Source organism: Trichechus manatus, unplaced genomic scaffold, assembly GCF_000243295.1.
Source record: "Trichechus manatus latirostris isolate Lorelei unplaced genomic scaffold, TriManLat1.0 scaffold00152, whole genome shotgun sequence".
NCBI lineage: Eukaryota > Metazoa > Chordata > Mammalia > Sirenia > Trichechidae > Trichechus > Trichechus manatus.
Genome location: NW_004444088.1, coordinates 3,901,222 through 3,922,632, shown reverse-complemented (window position 1 = coordinate 3,922,632; position 21,411 = coordinate 3,901,222). Strand labels below are relative to the sequence as shown.

The window sequence follows — 21,411 nt, the reverse complement described above, 5'->3', positions numbered from 1 at the left end:
TGAGAAAAAAGCTTACTGAATTCTACGTAGGCTAAGCCTTGGGACAGCATACCATAATGGTTATTTCTAAGCGGACAGTTGATAAACACCTCTAATGTTGTTAGCTGCCATGAAGTCAGCCCCCGACTCATGGCGAACCCATACACAACAGAATGGAATGCTGCCCCATCCTGCGACTTCCTCATGATCGGTTACAAATTGGACCATTGGGATCCATAGTTTTCATTGACTGATTTTCAGAAGTAGATTGCCAGACCTTTCTTCCTAGTTTGTCTTAGTCTGGAAACTCTGCTGAAACCTGTTCAGCATCAGAGCAACACGAAAACCTCCAGTGACAGATAGGTGGTGGCTGCGCGGGAGGTGTACCCGCTGGGAAACATTTCTAACCACCACCCCCTTCCCAAACTTTAGCCAACGGGCAATGAATCACCATACTTAAAGCAGAAAATATAGGCAATACATATGCTAAGAAAACTTTGAGAGAGAAAATATTTTTAATTACTTATATGAAAAAAAACTTTTAATTACTTAGATAAATCAAAATAAATAAATGCGTGGAAAGAAATCTTAGTTTATGAAAGTATCAGCTCTGGTTTAACGCGTTTTCTGTTTGCACAGAAAAATACTTGAATTATAAAAAATTTAGACGTATATATGTACACTATTGTCAGACCCACTGATGAGGGGAAATGGCCTATCTTTTCATACCCATTACTGTGGTTACAAAAAAGTTTGACAATTTAGGAATTTAGTGAGCAAAATAAAACTTTGTAAACCTAAGTCGACTATTTTAAAAGCACCAAATGGGTTCATAGTTGAACGGATTATTCCACTAGCTTTGGATAAACTGTGCTGGGAGAAGGGAAAATCTACGAATAGCTGGCATGCAACTAATGCATAACCAGAGAGCTTGTGGCAAAAGGCAGCTGTGGATACACGGGGGAAGGTCAAGGGACTTCTTTAAGATCAGTGAACAGCAGAACCCCAAAATTCCTCCCTCTTAACTGCCCATTCTATTCTGAGCTACTTTACCTCCACTATGGAAACATAGTTGCCCAAAACCAAACCAAACCAAACCAAACCTGTTGCCACTGAGTTGATTCTGACTCATAGCGATCCTATAGGAAAGAGCAGAACTGCCCCATAGGGTTTCCAAGGAGCAGATGGTGGATTCGAACTGCTGACCTTTGGGTTAGCACCTGAGCTCTTAACTACCGAGCCACCAGGGCTCCATACTTGCCAAGGACTCTCTTATTATTAGAAATTATATTCTCCCAAGGTGATTTTCTGCTGAAAACAAAGAAGGGTTTATTTGTAAGTTGTAAATTTTATTTTTGTTTTAAGTTGCCTACAAAGAAAAGGATGATTACCAATCATACGTGAAGATGGATCTGAGGCTGAACACACTGCATGCGAGTCACAAAACGAACTTCATTTTAGGTTTATAGCAAATTTCCCTTCAACTGCCAATGTTAGTTTTCAAGTTGTCACATCGGTGGAAATGTAGAAAACATGACAGCATCGCTTATTGGTTGGGAATGAATCAAAAGGGAAACTTGTTAGTCCTGAAAAACACACATGTAGGATAACCCAGTTCTTAAATACAGCCCTCAGTGGGATGACGCTTCTTACTAAGGTTAAGCAACACAATGCAGACTAAACGCCACGTTCCTCCTTATAAACGTGGTGTGGCTGTCTAGCACTTTCAAAACTGATAGTTCTGTTTGATCATTAACACTACCCGCTTAGTCTCTGTGAAATTATAGAGCATGTGCGAAAAACTGAGCTGATAGTTTGAAACCCACATGGTTAACGTTTTTATCAACTGGGGCTAGAGAGAACAGTTTCTCCAAAAACGGTTCACAATACCAGTACTTAAGATACAGTTTTGTGTTTTATTCGATGACCTTTGAAGAACTTGGTAAAGTCTGATCGCATCTAAGAAGCATTAAAGATAGCGTTATCTTGGCATAATCAATGTAAAGAAACAAAAATCCATGTTTCTATTGAGATATGGTGAAATCTACAGATTCTGTAGGTGAAAGCAAACCCCTTCTTTTTAATATGTGGTAGTGAACTGGATGTGGGGAATAGCAGATGACCTTGTAAGATGTTATTTTTAGAAAGGAGCAGCAAATTTAGGCAAATCTATACATGACTGAATGCTTTTTGGGGGACTGATAAGAAAGCTGAGTTTGTGAGCTCCGTTGAAGAAACAAATGTATATGCCAAATCCAGTTAAAACAAATCCTGAGTGGGGGAGAGTGATCAAAATCTTTTCCTCATATAGGAATTAAGCTGTACAAGTAAAACTTGTCTCAAGAAAACGCAATATATGAAAATCAAGACTTATTGTTGCTGTTGCTATAGCTGCTGTCATGTTAGCCCCAACTCATGGTAACCACATGTACAACAGAATAAAACGCTGCCCTGTCCTGTTCCACCCTCATGGTCATTGGTGTGCTCGAGTCTACTGTTGAGGTTAGTGTGTATTCTGAGTGCCTTCCAACCTAGGGGCTTATCTTCCTAGCAGTATATCAGACAATATTCCGTTGTGATGCACAGGGTTTTCACTGGCTAACTGTTTTTAAGTAAACTGCCAGTCCTTTCTTCCTAGTCTTAGTCTGGAATCTCTACTAAAGCCTGTCCACCATGGGTGTCCCTGCTGGTATCTGAAATACTGGTGGCGTAGTTTCCAGCATCACAGCAACATGCAAGCCACCACAGTGAGATAAACTGACAGACGGGTGGTGGCAAGATTTACAGAGGTGGTTATTTACTTTAAAACAAAATGTATTAAAATAGCAAGCATGTCTAGTGCATTTACATTACGATTACGACTTGACTGTTTAAGTTGGTCTACCAAACCTTACTGCCGTCAAGTCAATTCCAACTCACAGTGACCCTATAGGACAGAGAAGAACTGTCCCATAGTGTTCCAAGGCTGTCTTCTTTACAGAACCAGACTGCCACATCTTTCTCTCTGTCTGGTGGGTCTGAACCACTGACTTTTCGTTCTACAGCCAAGTGCGTAACCACTGTGCGGCCACGGCTCCTTAAATTAATCTCCATATAGTTCTTTATGAATACATTACTGTGCATTTGAAGTTTGCTCTAACTATGCAGGCCTTCGTTCGTTTTATTAGTAAAGGCACCTTAAATTCAACATGAATAAAATCAAACTCTTTACTCCCCTCCATCCACGTCTACACTCTTTTGTATTAGTTTCCCGAACAGCATCACCAACCACTTTTGCCATCCAAATGCTCAAGCCAGAATTTCTGCAGCCACTCTGAGCACCCCTTCATCCCTCCCAGCTCCCCACTGCTCCACTCCCCCCAAGTTCTGTCAAGTCAGAGCCTCACACAGTGTCCCTCCACCCGCTGCTTTCGTCCTGGTTAAGGTTTCACAGCTCTCTCTCGGATTTCTGTGTCTGTCTCTTTATTATTTTTTCTGCCTTCAGTGTCCAAGCTCCTATACATTTCCTCTCTATACCCCATCCCCACAGGATGCCAGGTGACTATTCTGAACGCCAGTCTAATAGCATCACCTTAATGCTCTCCATAACTTAACAGATAAAAACTAAATTTCAAAAGTATTCCAACTTCGGCTCCTAATTCTTCAGCTTTATCTCTTAGTGCTTCCCCACCTGGAACTCTATCTACAGGAGGGAAAAAAACATAAGTTAATAATTAAAAGAGGAATCAGTAACAGTTTAAGTCAGTAACAAAGTAAACCGTTTGTACTTAAAACAAAAAACCTATTGCTGTCGAGTCGATTCTGACTCATAGTGACCCTGCAGAACAGAGCAGAACTGCCCCGTAGGGTTTCCAAGGAGCGGCTGGTGGATCCAACCGCTGACCTTTTGGTGAGCAGCAGAGCTCTTAACCACTGTGCTGCCAGGGCTCCGTTTGTACTTAGAAGTCTTTTTAAAAAAATAAAATAAAAATGTGATATATTTCTTACATTTCTAAGCCTAAGATAAATTTACTGGGCATGTTTAAACTGCTCTAAGGACAGCTATCACAGGGAATATCAGAGTATCTGTTGACAGCTAAAGAAGCCCTCTCGAACTCTACAAATAAAGCTGCTTTTATGTTTTCAAAGAACCAGAGCTGTGACTATACCAACATAACTTTTTCTTTACTTACATGGAATTTAGACATTTTCATAAGAATTATAATTGTATAACATATCACAACTGGGAGCTATTTTCTCTTGGGGGGACACACTGGAATTATGCTGCAGGTTTTTTCCAACCAAGTATTTCCTGACCCACAGATGCGGAAATGTCTCCCTCCCTACGGGGATGCACCTTCCTTCCTCACTAACCCTTGACAATTACTACCACAGAAAGCTACTCTTCCACCTCTGTCAGTGGGAGTGAGGGATTTTCTTCACGTGCGTTGGATTAGGGGAGGAAAGAGAACGCACCGCCTTCGCGATAAATGATAAATGGGGCTGGAAATGCGACACCAACCTGTGCTGTACTCTAAGGCTGCATACGCCAGTACAGTCAGCACGAGCTACATGTGGCCGCTGGTCACCGGAAACGTACCGGGTCCAAAACGAGATGTGCCGTTCGAGTTAAATACACGCCAGATTTCCAAGACTTAGTATGCAAAAAGACCTCACGAATAACTTTTTACACCGATGACATGCTGTAATAATGATATCTGGGCTCTATTGGGTTAAATGAAATACAGCATAAAATTAATTTTACCTGTTTCTTTTTCCTTTTTTTAATACAGCTATTAGAAAATCTGAAATTACATATGCGGTTCGCATTAAATTTCTATGGGACAGCACTGCTCAAATGTTATTCTGCTCAAACAAATGACCAACATCCTGTTTAACTATCATTTGCGCCTTTCTGTAATTAAAAGCAGAGTACAGTATATTGGCAGGACAAGGTAAGGAGTAGAAGGTAGTGAAATCCAATTATTTCTACTATTGTTTAAATTTTGAACAAGTGTTTATTATAAAGAGGAAAAAAAGGTGTTGCATCAAATCTAAACTCAGAGGCAATCTATGTAAAGGGCACGGCAGAAGTGGAACAATGGCACTCCCAAGCATTGAATTTTGGAACATTCCCATCTATTCTACCTGCTCACAGGTGATTTAAGACATTGCAAAGAGGAATATTGTCTCTACCTACTTTTAACTTACATGTTGACTTTGGAAGTTAAATCCTAGGCAAGATGGGATTTGACTGTATAACGATGAGATGATGCGTTTCATCAAATCATAATGTTAATTAAATTAGTTCTTATCACTTTCCTCTCTCCATCCCGCTACCCTCATGATTGTATTTGTGTTTAGAAAGATCATCCTGACTGCCGTGAAGAGAGACAAGGGCAGAGACAACTGTTAGTTGCTAACCTGAATCACTGAAACAGCGGGAATGGATGGAACTGGATAAAGGCTTCTGGAAAAAGTAGTCTTGACAGCTACTGTGGGGCCCTGGTGGCGTACTGGTTAAGAGCTTGGCTACCAACCAGAAGGTCGGCAGTTTGAATCCACCAGCTTCTCCGTAGAAACCCTGTTAAGACAGTTCTATTGTGTCCTATAGGGTCGCTATGAGTCAGAACTAACTCGACGGCAACGGGTTTTTTTCTGGTTTTATAGCTACTTTATGGAGATTGCTTCAGCTCTTAAGGGGAGTTCACAAATTGTAAGGCATTAATATTTCTGAACATAGGTGGGCACATTTATTTTCCCCTCCCAATATATTTTTAGCAAATAGAAAATATTCCATAAAATAAGCTTAAGGTGACCTTTTTGCTTTTTTTCCCCAGTAGGCTCATATTGGCTATAGAGTTTATGACCTGAAGAGTTATTTTTATTTTTTAATATATTAAACATTTGCTCCAAGAAGTGCTAGAACTCTAGAGATTTGGAAATAACAATACCAATCTTGTCTTATGTCACTCAATTCCAAATGTGACGTAGGAGACTTTCCTATAAATAGTATATACTACATTAAAGACAAGGATGAAAATATAGACACCACCACTGAAAACAGTATCCAACCACATTATTTTAGAATATTCCATTGTATATGTGAGATATTGCTTATAGCTCTGTGCTTTTCTAACTTTGAACCCAAAGGTTGACAAGTTTCTGAAGCTCTTTTAAATTATACAATTCTCAGGACAGCACCCTATAAAGAGATGATTTTATTTTATGCAACAAGTGATAAATATGGCATCACTATGTTTTAAAACCCTGAAAAACAAACAGTACCATATGGTTCCTTTTCTTTCAACCACAAACTAACAATCTGTAATATTCTAATAAACTGCTGTTAGATCCGAGAATTTTTTTTGGCCACATTTTTTCTTTTTTCCTTGTTACAACTGGTTTGCTAATAGCTTTCTTTAGCTGTAAAGTTATAATTAGAAGACAGTTACTACTTTGCATAATCAAATTGTAATTGCTGTTTGGGTGAAATCCAACCAATTTAAGCAAAAGTACCTCAAAAAAAGAAAGAAAAGAAAACCACTGTCTGGCAAAAAGAGAATAACAAATGCCATGCTCTAATAATCTAAGTGATTCAGTAACATTTGTCTAATTGTTGAATTTTTTTAGGAGTTGGAGAGCAAGCAATATTAGAATTATCAATGCATTTTAAGGCATCATAGTTGTAAATGAAAGTGACTTAATGTTCTCCAATAAACACTAACGGTAGTGATAAACAACAAAAATCCACTTGGGGTCAGAAACCTACCTTTTAAGTCTCAGGTCTGCTCCTGAGTGCGTCACTTAACATTTCTGAGTCTGTTTACTCACTTGCAAAATGGAAAATTATGAAACCTAACTATAAGACATTCGTCAATTTTTTGGCTGTCCAATGCCTGGAGAATTTCCGAGTATATACGTCTCTCACTTAGAAGCCAAAATGCCCAGTTGCAGGTACTGGTTCTGTAGAGTGAATGAATATAGCTATGTTTCTAGCTACCCACCCTTCATTTTCTGAGCCTGGTTATCCAAACTTTCCAGCAACTCTGTGAGCTACTCGACAGTCCTTCAAAAAAACTCCCATCCTTTATTAAATCAGCCAGAGGCATTTTCTGTTGCTTATATCCAAGAAACTCAGTTCCACCTCAAAAATATATCTGAAGTTTGTTCATTTCTCTTCATCTCAACTGTGAGCACTGTAGTCCTAGCTTCCATGATCTCTTTCTGCATAAATGCAGTGGTTTCCTGACTGGTCTCCCCGATTCCATCCTTGTCCTCTTCCAAACCATTCTACGCATAACACCCAAAGTGATCTTTCATAAACATAAATGAAACCATGTTGTTATGGGTTGAATTGTGTTCCCCAAAAATGAATGTCAATTTGACTAGGCTATGATTCTCAGTATTGTGTTATCGTCTACCATTTTGCGATCTGATGTGACTTTCCTATGTGTTGTAAATCCTACCTCTATGATGTTAATGAGGCAGGACTCAATTTACATGATTAAGTTGTATGTTGAGTTAATCTCTTCTGAGATATAAAAGAAAGAACCCAGCAGAGAGGAAAAGGACCTCATACTACCAAGAAAATAGTGCCAGGAGCAGAGCATGTCCTTTGGACCTGCAGTCCCTGTGCTGAGAAGCTACTAGACCAGGGGAAGATTGATGACGAGGATCTTCCTCCAGAGCCAAGAGAGAGAAAAAGGCTTCCCTTGGAGCTGCCACCCTGAATATGGACTTCTAGCCTACTAGACTGTGACAAAATAAATTTCTGTTTGTTAAAGCCATCCACTTGGGGTATTTCTGTTATAGCAGCACTAGATAACTAAGACACATGTCATTCACCTCCTTAAAATCCTTTAATAACATCTCACTGACTTTAAATTACAACATTAAAGAATCTTTAACATAATCTATAAAGTTCACCATTATCTGGCTCCTGTCTACCTTTCCAATCTCATCTCTTGCTGTTCTCCATGCTGGTCTTCTTTCTTCCTCTCAGGGCTTTCACATTTCTCTCTACCAACCTGAAACTTTTTCCTCTCAAGTCAACAATGCTCTTTCTCATCCTCCAGGTCTTGGCTAAAATGTCCTTTACTGTTAGAGGGCTTTCCCTTTGTCTCAATCTAAAGTCTTCCTGTGTATGACCTTCATCCTGCACATTCCACCTACTAAAATTATTAGAATTTATAATTATGTTTGTTTATTGTTTAGAAACTCTCCTCAATTCTTTGACGGCAAGGACTATGTCTAATTTATTCTACTCTGTATTCCAATATTTGGCACATAAAATCCATTTAGTTAATAAATATGTTGAATAAGTGAAAGAATAAAATGGCTTTCTTGTGATGGAACATGAATAGGCATTTCACCAGGTCGCTCTTATTTATATCATCTTCTTGGTCTTACTGGAATTGAATAACATGGCACTATTTGTACTCACTAAAAGTATATGTGTGTACGTATTTCTTCTTAAGAGATGTCATCTACAAACTAATGGAAAAATATATAATTAGTTTTTGTTGGATATAAACCAATTAATAGAGTCAGAAGGATACGACTAAGTTTTTACTAAGTCTATAATGAGAAATATGTACCCGTGAACTGTCTAACAATGTTAAGCAAGAAACTTTTTTCTAAACACTTACAGTAAGACCCTTAGAAACAGTAAGGAGGAGAGGGAAAGGAAGACCAGTTACCATCAATCACAGCAGCATTACTCATCACAGACCCAAAGAAGAAATAACCCAAATATTCATCAATTAATGACTGGATGAATAAAGTGTGGTATAACAATGGAATGTAATATTATTGAGAAATAAATTACTGATACACATTATACATAGATAAACCTTGAAAACCTTATGCTAACTCAAAAAAGCCAGAGACAAAAGACCATATGTTGTATGATTCTATTTATATGAAATGTGCAGAACAGGCAAACCTATAGAGATACCAAAAGATTAGTGGTTGCCTAGGGCTGGAAGGTTGGGGGAGAATGGGGAGTGACTGCTAATGGGTAAGGAGGTTTTCAGGGTGGTGATTATGGTGATGGTTGCACAACTCTGTGAATATACTAAAAACATTTCAGTAGGTGAATTGTATTGTGTGTATACTTTCATAAAACTATTTTAAAATGGATAAATAACTAAAAGAAAATGAGTAAGTGTAATGTGGGCATTATAACATAGAGAAGGAAAATGTATGACAGTAGTGATACAAAGGATGGATGGGGAATGGAAGAGTACTATTGTAAGTTTCTTGCACTATATGTGAAGTGGTATAATATTATGTGCATCACACTTTAAGTTGTATCCTTGGTGGCACAGTGGTTAAGAGCTCGGCTGTTAACCAAAAGGTCAGCAGTTCAAATCCACCAGAAGCTCCTTGGAAACCCTAGGGGGCAGTTCCACTCTGTCCTAAAGGGTTGCTATGAGTTGGAATTGACTTGATGGCAATGGGTTAAGTGTAACAGGTGAAGTACCATGCTGAAAACTCTAAACCAACTATAAAAAAAAAATAAAACGAAGAAATTTACCTAATAAGTCAAAAATAACCAAATCTGCTGCCTTCGAATTGATTCCAACTCATAGTGACTCTACAGCACACAGCAGAACTGCCCCACAGGGTTTCCAAGGAGCACCTGGTAGATTCGAACTGCTGACCTTTTGGTTAGCAGCCGTAGCTCTTAACTACTACGCCATCAGGATTTCCAATAAGACAACAGAACAGATAAACTGAAATACAAAAAAAAAAAAAAAAAACTCAACCCAAAAGAAGGCAAGAAAAGAGGGGAAAAAGAGCAAAGAACAGAAGTGAAAAAGGAATCAAATAACAAGATAATAAATTTACATCAAATCAATAACTACATTAAATGTAAATGGCCTAAATATGCCAATTATAAGGCAGTGATTGTCTGATTGGATTAAGAAAAAAAACAAGCAAGACCCAATTATTCTGTCTACAAGAAACTAATTTTAGATATAAAGACACAGACAAGAAGACAGAAAACAATGTGCCATGCAAATACTAAGATTAAGACAGATAATATGGCTATATTAACAACATAAAAAAATAGACTTCAGAATAAAACATATTACCAAGCATAAAGAGGGACATTTCATAATAATAAAGAGATCAATTCATCAAGAACACATATCAATTCTAAGACTCATAAAGCAAAACCTAACCAAACTGAAAAGAGAAATATACAGGCAAAATCAGTAAACAAGTACACAAAAAAAATCAGTAACTATACAGAAATCTTGACTAACACTATTAAGCAATTTGACCTAATGACATTTACAGAACACACCACCGAACAATGGCACAATATACATTCTTTCAAGGGTGTGTGGAACATTCACCAAAGTAGACCATATTCTGAGCCATAAAACAAGTCTTAATGAATTTAAAAGGACTGAAATAATATATATTCTCTGAATACAGGAGAACTAAACTAGAAATTAATAAAAGAAAGATAGGTTTGTTTTCAAATATTTGGAAATCAAACAACATACTTCTTAAAAAATAATGGGGGAAATGAAATCATGAGGAAAACTAGAAAATATTTTAAAGCAAATGAGATGAAAACATAACCTAACAAAATAAGGGAAGTGCAAGTAAGGCAATGCTTATGAGGAAATGTACAGCATTAGATGTTTATAATCGTAAAGAAAGGTCTAAAATCAATGAACTAAAATTCTATCTTCAGAAGCTAGAAAAAGAGGAAATTATACTCAAAGTAAGTAAAAGGAAGGAAATAAAATGAAAAGAAATCAATGAAATAGAAAATGGATAAACAACAGGGCAAATAAATGTAAACAAAAGCTGGTTCTTTGTGAAGAGATGCGACTAATAAACCCCTAGCCAGACTGTTCAGGAAAAAAGAGAAAAGACACAATGACCACTAGAAGAAATGAGACAGGGAACGTTACCATAGAACCTACAGATACTAAAAAAAAAAAAAATAAGGAAAAATCATGAAAACTTTATGCTAACAAATTAGACAGCTTAAATAAAATAGATAAAATTTTTGAAAGACATAAATTACAAAAACGGACTCAAGAAGAAACCAAAAAGAAAACAAAAAAACGGTTGCTGTTGAGTCGATTGTGACTCAGAGCAACCCTACAGGACAGAGAAGAACTGCTCCATAAGGTTCAGAAAGCCTAAAAGCCCTGTATCAATTTTAAAAATTGAATCTGTAATTAAAAACACTTGCATAAAGAACTCCAGGCCCAAATGGCTTCATTGGTGAATCTATCCTTTAAGAAAAAAGTAGACTAGTTCTAAAACAAACTCAGAAAACAGAGGAGGAGGGAACACTTCCCTATTCATTTTATGAGGTCGGCATTAAACTGACATCAAAACCAGACAGAGACATTACAAGAAAATAAAACGACACATGAGTGGATGGAAATGAATGAAAACAATGTATCCTTAACAGAATTTTAAGGAAAATTTAACTCTTCAGTATATAAGGGAGTTTTAGCTCAGGAATGCAAAGTTCACTTAATGTTCAAATACCAATCCATGTAACTCAATATATTAAAATAAAAGTGCATATGATCATGTGAATAAATGCAGAAAATATCTGACAATATTCAATATCTACTGATGATAAAAACTCAGTATATTATAAATAAAAGAGTACTTTCTCACTTTCATTTAAAAAAAAAAAAAAAGCCTACCGCTATCGTCATTCTTAATGTTAAAGACTGAATACTTTCACCTTCAAGAACAAGGCAAGGATGTCCACTCTTACTACTTATGCTCAGTATTGTCCTGGAGGCCCAGGCCATTACAAAAAGGCAAAATGAAACTTAAAAAGAAAACAATTGGGAAAGGAAATGAAGTGGATTGTTTATAATTCGCAGGTAACAGGATGATTTACGTAGAACTTCCTAAGGAATTCATCAAAAAAGCTACAACAGCATACTGGAGTTTAGCAAGGTTTCAGGATACTTGGTCAAAATACAAGTCAATTTTATTTCTATACATCATCAATGAATTGAAGTTGAAATTTAAAATATCATTTACATTAGCTTCTAAAAATATAAAATATTTAGGAATAAGTTTAACAAAATAAGTGCAAGACCTATCTATGCACTGAAAACTTACAAAACACTACAGAGACGAAGTAAAGACCTAAATAAATGGAAAGGTATCATGTTTATAGGCTGGAAGACTCAATATTTTTAAGATACCCATTCATCCCAAATTAAAATACAGATGCAATGTAATACCAATCAAAATTCCAACAAGCTTTTTTTTGGGTAGAGATTGGCAAAATAATCTAAAATTTATACGGAAATTCAATAGAGCTAGAACAGTTAAAAAATGTCTGAAAAGAGGAACAAAGTTATCTAATTTCAAGACTTACTATGTCTATGGCAATCAAGAAAGTGAGGTACTGGCGTAAGAACAGACCTACAGATCGACATCAGAACATACACGGCCAGTCGATTTTCCAAAAGAGATTGGGAAACCCTTAAACCTTGAACCAAACTATACGACACCCAGTACCATTTCTAGCTTTCCTAAAACCACCTATGTTAAAATAAATGGAAAATTTCTCCTCCAAAATTGACTCTTCTGAGTCTTTCAGGTTCTCTTTTCTGAGTTTTTTGTATCATCTCCAGTTACCACCCAATCAGTTCAAAGATGAAATTAATATTCCTTGAACTGTGAAAGGCTTTGGTGTTACCAACGACGTTCAACCAAGTCAAGTCATAAGGAGTCTCATGTCACTCAGCCAGCCTGGTACACATCTCAAGAACTCATCGATCCTTGCTACTGCTCCCACACCTTACATCCTTGGTCAGCCTGTAAATTCCCTATTCTGGATTTCAAATCTTTTTTCTTTCTCCCCAAATTTCCACCACTAGGCTGAGCCTGAGTCACCTTTTCTTTGGGCCCAAGTTCATGATTTTTTTTCACATTAGGCTGAAATTACAGTCTTGGCTATTGAACCACTGAACTCCGCCCACAGGAAATCTCCAACTGGCCTTTGTCTTAGTAACTGACCTTCAGTCTCTTATTAATTTATCGAGCCAAACTACACAGTATTGGAATTCTACTCTGGCTTCACTCTCCAAGAGTTCACAGTCCAAACTCTTTATATTCCCGTCCTTACTTAAAGGCTGTTTTCCTCAACTTGCCATAGGGATCAATTCAGCAAGTACTTTCCCCTAGAGATTAAAAAATGTTTAAGATTACACATTTATAATTAATAACTTGCATTCTCAATTCACAATCTCTTCTGTAGGGGGGCATGTTTTATCTTTCATAACCAGGCATTAATAAATTAATAAGTGATGAAATCTTTAGAGCGAGATCAGTCCTTCAAAGATTCTGTTGTGGCACTAACACGTGCAGTACTGGTTACCCCCAACCCAAATCACAGCTCCCCAACAGTCCTTAAAGTTGGGAAGAATTTTCTTTTTGTTAATTTTAGATCTTTAGCTCCAAAAGAAAACAGCTCTTTCCCTCTCCCTCTCCCTCTCTATCCCTTTTGCTCTTGGTTTGCTGTTTAGTGTTTTCCACTGAAACACTTGCAGTAATGTGAGGAATATTCTGAGTTCCTGGACTCTGGAATGCCCTCACTCACCTCCCCCACCCCTAAACACTGCCTCTTCCTGAAATCAATCACATCATATCCCAAGAGTACAGAGATTCTCCTATGTTAAGCTGTGTCCCCACCAACTCCAGGCAACTCAGAGAGGAAAGCTTGGGTTTCTTTTCCCTTATGACTCAAAAGAATTAATCCTGGGATCCTGGGACATATAATCAGTTACCATTTTTCACAGGAAGCTTTGGGGGCCTCTTAAAAAAAAAGTAAGATTCCAGTTGGTCTGCACTGGTATCTCAGAGCTCCCAAGGAGCAGGGAAGATTAGGCCCCTATGTCAAACCCACACAACATATGGTACTTTTAATACATAAAGACAAATATGGCAGGGAGGAGACAGCCATAAAAATGTGTCTCACAGACCTTCAAGGACAGGAAACAACTGCCAAAGGCCCAGCTGCTGTCTCTGAGACCCTCTGATGCATTTGCTGAGACCACATTTTTAAGAGCCATGGCGAGCTACAGCTGCTAACCAAAAGGTTGGCAGTTCAAGTCCACCAGCTGCTCCTTGGAAACTCTATGGTGCAGTTCTACCCTGTCCTATAGCGTTGCTGTAAGTCAGAATCAACTTGACGGCAACGGGTTTGGGTTTTGTTTTTTTTATTCCCAACCAAAGACCGAGTTCAGGCTGGTTCTGGGAGATGAAGACTTGGCTGGAAGACTCCTGATGGGCCTGCAGAGTCTTCGACAGACTGCCGTGGTATACGGTAGGCATGGCCATCCAACCTCTCCTCCCTCCCTCCCTGGGGCTCAGCCTTGCACAGAGGTCTGATCTCTCCCAGCCTCCTCTGGCTCCCTCCCCTGTTCCTCTCACAGGTGTTCCTCCTAATAAAATGTTTGCTTCTCAGATGACCCACACTAACACATCGGTATTGATAAATTAGCTAAATTTTTATTTTTCTGAAACTAACAACTTTTAAAGGGGTTCTCAGAAAATGGCTAGCCAGGGACTTTGTAATATAGGTCTCAGATACAGTTCCTGCTTTCTTAGTTCCATTTACCCCTCTTTCGAAGAAGCTACTGATAAAAGAAAATGGAGCATTTAAACATATTTATCAAATTAATAGGTTTCCCAATATTAAAAGCTTCTTTAGTTACAAATCCATCCAGTTCTACTGAGGAGGGCAAATGAGGAACTGTCATTTGAAATTAGCTACTTATGAGTCTGTGCCTCAAATCAGACTGTGAGCTTCTGGAGGATTGAGACCCTATGTCATTCATTTTGTTACTGAGTAATGGGTTCCTAGCAGGCACTCAATACATGTCTGTTGAAGAGAGGCAAAGTAAAAGAAATCAGGGATGGTCAACCACAGTGAGCTACAGAGATTAGGTGGGGTGGGGGGGTGCTGATCTCTGGGGATACGAAAAAGCGTATTCTATATACCTATTGCCTTCATTAGACAAACCACAGAAAGTAAACTTCACGTTCCATTTTACAAACTATAGAAAGTAAAGTTCAACAAAATTGTCTTGGCTATAGTGGGAATACGTAAAAGATAAAGTGAGAAAGCATTATATGGGAATTGCTTTTAAAATGTTGAGGAACTCTGCACCAACGATACCCTAAAATGGTTATCCTGCCTCTCTAAGAACTGGCGGATATTTACTGTCTAGCTACGGGAGAACAAATTGCAATAATCATGCAGATAAATATGGACTGTGTTTCCTTATACCAGCTGATGTCACTATATTGAAGATTTACCCAAACTTCATTATTTACACATTATCAACAGATATATTTCTTCTTAATAAACAAAAGAAGAATTCCATCTCTTCCTATCATGTCAAGTAAAGGAGTTTCTTTAAAACAAAATATTGATGTATTTAGATGATAGTGTAAAGTTTTCATTTACTAAATAACTTGGTAACAGTAAATGGAAATAGAATAGAAAGAGATGGAGAGCTAGAGCATTATACTCCACAATTTCTGAATACTTGATTATAAAAACCGGGCAATTTATTTCACCAACTGCTGGCATATTTGTGATGAAAAAATTCTTACTATAGCAATGAAAACAAGCGTGTTAGTGGAGACTCCAAACAGTGAGGCTTTAATCAGTGATGGATTAAAAAATGGATTAATAAATCTGAATTATACCCTGCCGGTGGGAGAACTTTTGCTGTACATTAATGGATTTAAAACTTAATTTCCCACATTGTTTAAGAAAACACTGGCTTGACTCATATCTTTTAAGTACATTCGGTGAATTTGAGAAGGTGGAAAAATATCTCACATCCCAGAGTTAGAAAAGGTAAAAACATTTTTGTCCCTCCCCTTTTGATTATTACTCCCAGTAACTACTGTGGGTGGGGTGAAATTAAAGAATAATGGTAGCTAAAACAACCTGTGGCAATTTGAAATGATTATTTTCAGGTCTTTCAACAGATAAAATAGTCTAATGAAAGGTTCATGGAAAGCACGTACTATAGAATTGCAAGTTGGCATTAAACTATCTGACACTGTGAAGTCTAATTTTTGCCCTACAAGCCTGTAAAGAAAATAAAAAGCAAGGTTCCTCACATTCCAAACGGTTAACATGTCATTATGCCTATCAGTCAACCAACCAACAGATGTGTACTGAGATGTCTAATAGGTTCAGGGCATTATGAAACCTTTTATAATCTTTCAAGAATAAACCCCCAGCACAAGGAACTAATCCTAAAGAATATACTTTATATGAAAAAATTAGAAGAGCAAATAATTCCAAGTCATTAACCAGAAGTAAGGAATATGTGAACATTTTCAGTTGAAGGTTAAGGGAAACAAAAAGGCCTATAATTTTAGATAGTCTGACAAATTTGGTAGCAGGACAGAATAATATTCAATTTTCTAGAATCGATACTTCTGGTTTAATACAGAAAGAAATAAAATTCTGATTATAAAAAATAGCTGGAAAAGGAAATTTTATTTCTTCTCCAACATTAATGTTTCCCTAGTTTGCTGTTAGAAAATGCTCCAGCAAATACAGGACTTCTCCAGCAATTGCTTATAAATTTTTATTATAAATATTTTTGGTAACAAAATATTCAAAGTAAGCAAGTTTCATGCTATAGCATTTCTTTCCTTTCCTTTATTCAAGAAATATTTATTGAGGCTCTATTATCTACCAAATGTAGGACCACGAAATGTTTTATTCTATACACATAAGGCTGCGATGAATCAGAGCTGTCTCAACAGAAACTAACAAAAATACCAAGCACTGTTCTAGTGCTCAGGGTCCGGCACGAACAAAACAAACTAAAATCTCTGCCTGCGCGGGGCTTACATTTTAGGTGAGATAAATTACAAGCAAGAAAATATGTAAAGGTCTAGTATGCATATTCTGCTGTTCTGTTGTCATTCTGCCATAATATTGTCCTTTAGTTCAATGCTACAGGATGATATTTAAACAAAACTGTAACGTGATAAAGGTCAGTTGATATTTCAGATAAGCTCCCTTGGCCAAGTTCTATGGTAGATCTGTTTAAAAAGGATTGCTTTGATATAAACTAGGGATCAGCAAACTTTGTCTGCAGTGGGTCAGGAATTAAGTATTTCAGGCTTTGTAGACCACCTATTGGGTCAATAAACAACATCAGGATAAACAGTGAAAAAACTGAAGTTGTTAACAGCTTCATCCTACCTGGATCAACATTCAATGCCCATGGAAACAGCAGTCAAGAAATCAAACAACATACTGCATTGGGCAAACCCGCTGCAAAAGACCTCTTTAAAATCTTAAAAAGCAAAGCTGTCACTTTGATGACTAAGGTGCGCCTGACACAAGCCATGGTATTTTCAATCGCCTCAGCAATGAAAAAGAAAGACCAAAGTGATGAATACTGAATATACCGTAGACTGCCAGAAGAACAAACCAATCAGTCTTGGAAGAAACAGAGCTAGAATGCTCCTTAGAAGAGAGCAGGTTGAGAACTGGTCTTGCTTACTCTGGACATGTCATCAGGAAAGACCAATCACTAGAAAAGGACATCATGTTTGGTAAAGGGAGGGTCAGCAAAAATGAGGGAAACCCTTAGGGAGATGCCTTGACACAACAATGGACTCTCACATACCAACAATCATGAAGATGGTATAGGACCAAGCAATGTGTTGTTCTATTATACGTAAGACTCCATGAGCTGGAGTCGACTCGACGGCAACTTACAGCAACAGGCGACCTAAAAGTCTGTGTGGCATATTTTTTCATTTTTTAAAAATCCTTTAAAAGCATAAAGCCACTCTTAGCTCACAGGCCATACAAAAACAGTCCAAAGACCACATTTTGCCTGCAGGCCGTATTTGCCAACTCAACAGAAAGACCGAGGATAGCTGCATTTAAGTGGTTATGTACAGTCCTACGTCTCATGTTTCTTCCTTTCTTTTTTTTTAAAAAAAACATTTCTTCTCTCTTTATTATTCACTTACCAAAAGCTAATAAAACATTCTTTTCTAAAGCGACAGTAGTGACAACTACAGCAGCCTCAAAGTCAGCTCTGAAAAGCAGGGCCACCTGCTGCAGTTCACACAAGCAACAGAAGAAAATTCTTGGCAAAAAGCCCTTCTTACTCAATGTACTGAAGAGAGATATGGCAAAGATTTTGCATGCTCTCGACCCACTTCTGGGGCCAGACACATATATGGTCTGGTTTTCTCTTACCTTGCTGGAGGAACATCAATATTTGAAGAAACAACTTTTCGTTTTTGCTCGAGAAGACAGATGGAGCGAGTGTTTTCTTTTTCATGGTCAAGGACTCGGTTGGGTTTTTTGGTGTCTGCTATTTTCACATCTTCCTCCATGGCCAAGGGGAACAAATGTTGATGAGAGATTTTTTTACTAGAGTCACGTTTTAAGTCCTCTGACTGGAACACGAAGGTCGTATCCCGCTTAATGCTCGCTGCCTGTAAAGAGAAATGAAAAAATTCTTACTCATACAAAACACCGACTTAGCACAACTATGTGCAGATGGCTATGAGGAGAGAGATCACAGATACTGTCCTCCCCTGTTCTTCTTGAAGATTTTATACTTTAAATGGGAAAAAAATTTAACACAGAAATAAAATAACTAACATTACAAAGTAATATACAGTTGGTGCATCTGTCATAATGCTAAGAAGCACCACAGACACAAAAGAAGCCGTTCAGTTGTACAAAGACTTCGAAGACTTGAAAGCATAAAGCCTCTAAAAAGAATTTAAAATTTCAAAACATTTGTTTTCTCCTCTAGAACTGAGAAAACTCAATGAAGTAAACAAACTCGTAAATTTTTCATGCTGGTTATGTTTAAAACAAGAGAGCTCAAAAAAGATTATACAGGAAGTCCTCGAATAATAAACAAGATCTGTTCCTAAGTCTGTCATTAAGTCGAATCTGTAGGTAAGTCAGAACAGGTACATACGGTTCTTATTCAGCATCATTTAAGCAAATGTTTGTCTTAGTATATAGTATATATTTTACCTTTTTAAAGGAGCCCTGGTGGCGAAGTGGTTAAGCATTCGGCTGCCAACCAAAAGACTGGCAGTTCAAATCCACCAGCCACTCCTTGGAAACCCTACAGGGCACCTCTGCTCTGTCCTACAGGGTCGCTATGAGATGGAATCGACTCAACGGCAATGAGGATGCACATAAACCACTTAAGAAATGCTTTCCAACCGCACGATGTTTTCATGAGTGTCACAAAGTAGTGTGTGCTTTCATTATAACAAACCATTCTATGTATTTAACTCAAAATTTTAATATAATAGGCTTTATAGCAGTTTGTTTTTTAGTACAAGTTGTCAGTAGGTCGGACATTTGTAACCTGGGGTTGCCTGTATATACAACCAAGCCTCATCTTTGACTATTAATATAGATCACACCCACATTCTCTCTAGATCATGAAGAACTGATTTTTATCCGCTACCTACGTCAGTTCAGGTCTTACTATCATTCCCTCTAAAGCCATATGATAAAGAAGTTATACTAATTTTATCATTTTTAACTAAATGCAATGACAATTAAGGTTTATGACAAATATAAAATTAAATCAGATTGCACTGAATCCTATTACTTTGGTATTTGTGACAACTGAAAAGGAAATTGAAGTTAAAGTTTTTGGAAAGTAATTGGTACTGTAAATGAGATTTGTAGAAAACTATTTACACCTACTCCTCACTTTTTACCTTTCTAGTTATCCATTTCACATTTACCACAATGTTAAAAAATCTACTATCGGAGAAGAGCTCATGCCAGTACTACTCAAACTATTTCAGAGCACAGAAAAGGAAGGAATACTCCCAAATTCATTCTATGAAGCCAGCATAACCCTGATACAAAAGCCAGGCAAAAACACCACGAAAACAAAGAACAATATATTTCATGAATATAAATGCAAAAATTCTCAACAAAATTCTAGACAATAGAGTTCAGCATCATATCAAAAAAAAAATAATAATAATAATACACCATGACCCAGTAGGGTTCATGCCAGGTATGCAAGGATGGTTCAACATTAGAAAATTAATCAACGTAACGCATCACATAAACAGAACAAACGAAAAGAATCATATGATCATCTCAATCAATGCAGAAAAGGCATTTGATAAAGTCCAACACCCATTCCTGACAAAAGCTCTCAGCAAACTAGGAATAGAAGGGAAATTTCTCAACAAAATAAAGGCCATCTATACAAAACCAACAGCCAACATCATTCTCAATGGAAAGAGGCTGAAAGCATTCCGCCTGAGAATTGGAACAAGACAAAGATGCTCTTTATCACCACTCCTATTTATTATTGTGTTGTAACTCCTAGCTAGAGTAATAAGGCAAGAAAAAGAAATAAAGGGCATCCAAATTGGAAAGGAAGAAGCAAAACTATCTCTATTTGCAGATGATATGATCCTATACATAGAGAACCCAAAAGATTCCACAAAAAAACTACTGGAACTAATAGAAAGATTAAGCAAAGTAGCAGGATAAAAGATCAACATACAAAAATCAGTTGGATTCCTACACACCAACAAAGAGAACCTCAAAAAGGAAGTCAAGAATACCATTTAATAGCCCCTAAAAAAATAAAACACTTAGGAATAAATCTAACCAGGGATGTAAAACACCTATACGAAGAAAACACTACTGCAAGAAACCAGAAGAGACCTACATAAATAGAAAAACATACCATGCTCATGGACAGGAAGACTCGACATTGTGAAAATGTCAATTCTACCCATAGCAATCTACAAATACAATGAAATCCTGATCCAAATACCAACAGCATTCTTTAATGAGATGGAAAAACTAATCACTAACTTTATATGGAAAGGAAAGAAGGATAAGTAAAGCATTATTGAAAAAGAGGAACAAAGTATGAGGCTTCACACTACCTGATCTCAGAACCTATTATACAGCCACGGTAGTCAAAACAGCCTGGTACTGGTACAACCACAGATACACAGACCAATGGAACAGAAATGAGAACCCAGACATAAATCCATTCACCTACAGTCTGCTGATCTTTGACAAAGGCCCAAAGCTCATTAAATGGGGAAAAGATACTCTATTTAACAAATGGCGCTGGCAAAACTAAATGTCCATTGGTAAAAAAATGAAACAAGACCCATACCTCACACCATAGACTAAAACTAATTCAAAATGGATCAAAGACCTAAATATAAAACCTAAAACTATAAAGACCATGGAAGAAAAAATAAGTACAACACTAGGTGCCCTAATACATGGCATAAATAGGATACAAACCATAACTAACAATGCACAAACACCAGAAGATAAACTTGACAAATGGGATCTCCTAAAAATTAAACACTTATGCTCATCAAAAGACTTCACCAAAAGAGTAAAAACAG

The 21,411-nt window shown here is 37.3% G+C and overlaps 1 protein-coding gene across 1 annotated transcript in view; it reads right to left on the bottom strand.

The window, feature by feature from the left end:
- ZNF704 (zinc finger protein 704) overlaps window positions 1-21,411 on the bottom strand; it is a 275,117-nt gene that overhangs the window by 189,312 nt on the left and 64,394 nt on the right. The window contains exon 2 of the mRNA XM_023740302.1: window positions 18,230-18,471. Coding sequence (XP_023596070.1) covers window positions 18,230-18,369 — 140 coding nt within the window. The 5' untranslated portion in view covers window positions 18,370-18,471. The remainder of the gene's footprint in view (window positions 1-18,229; window positions 18,472-21,411) is intronic.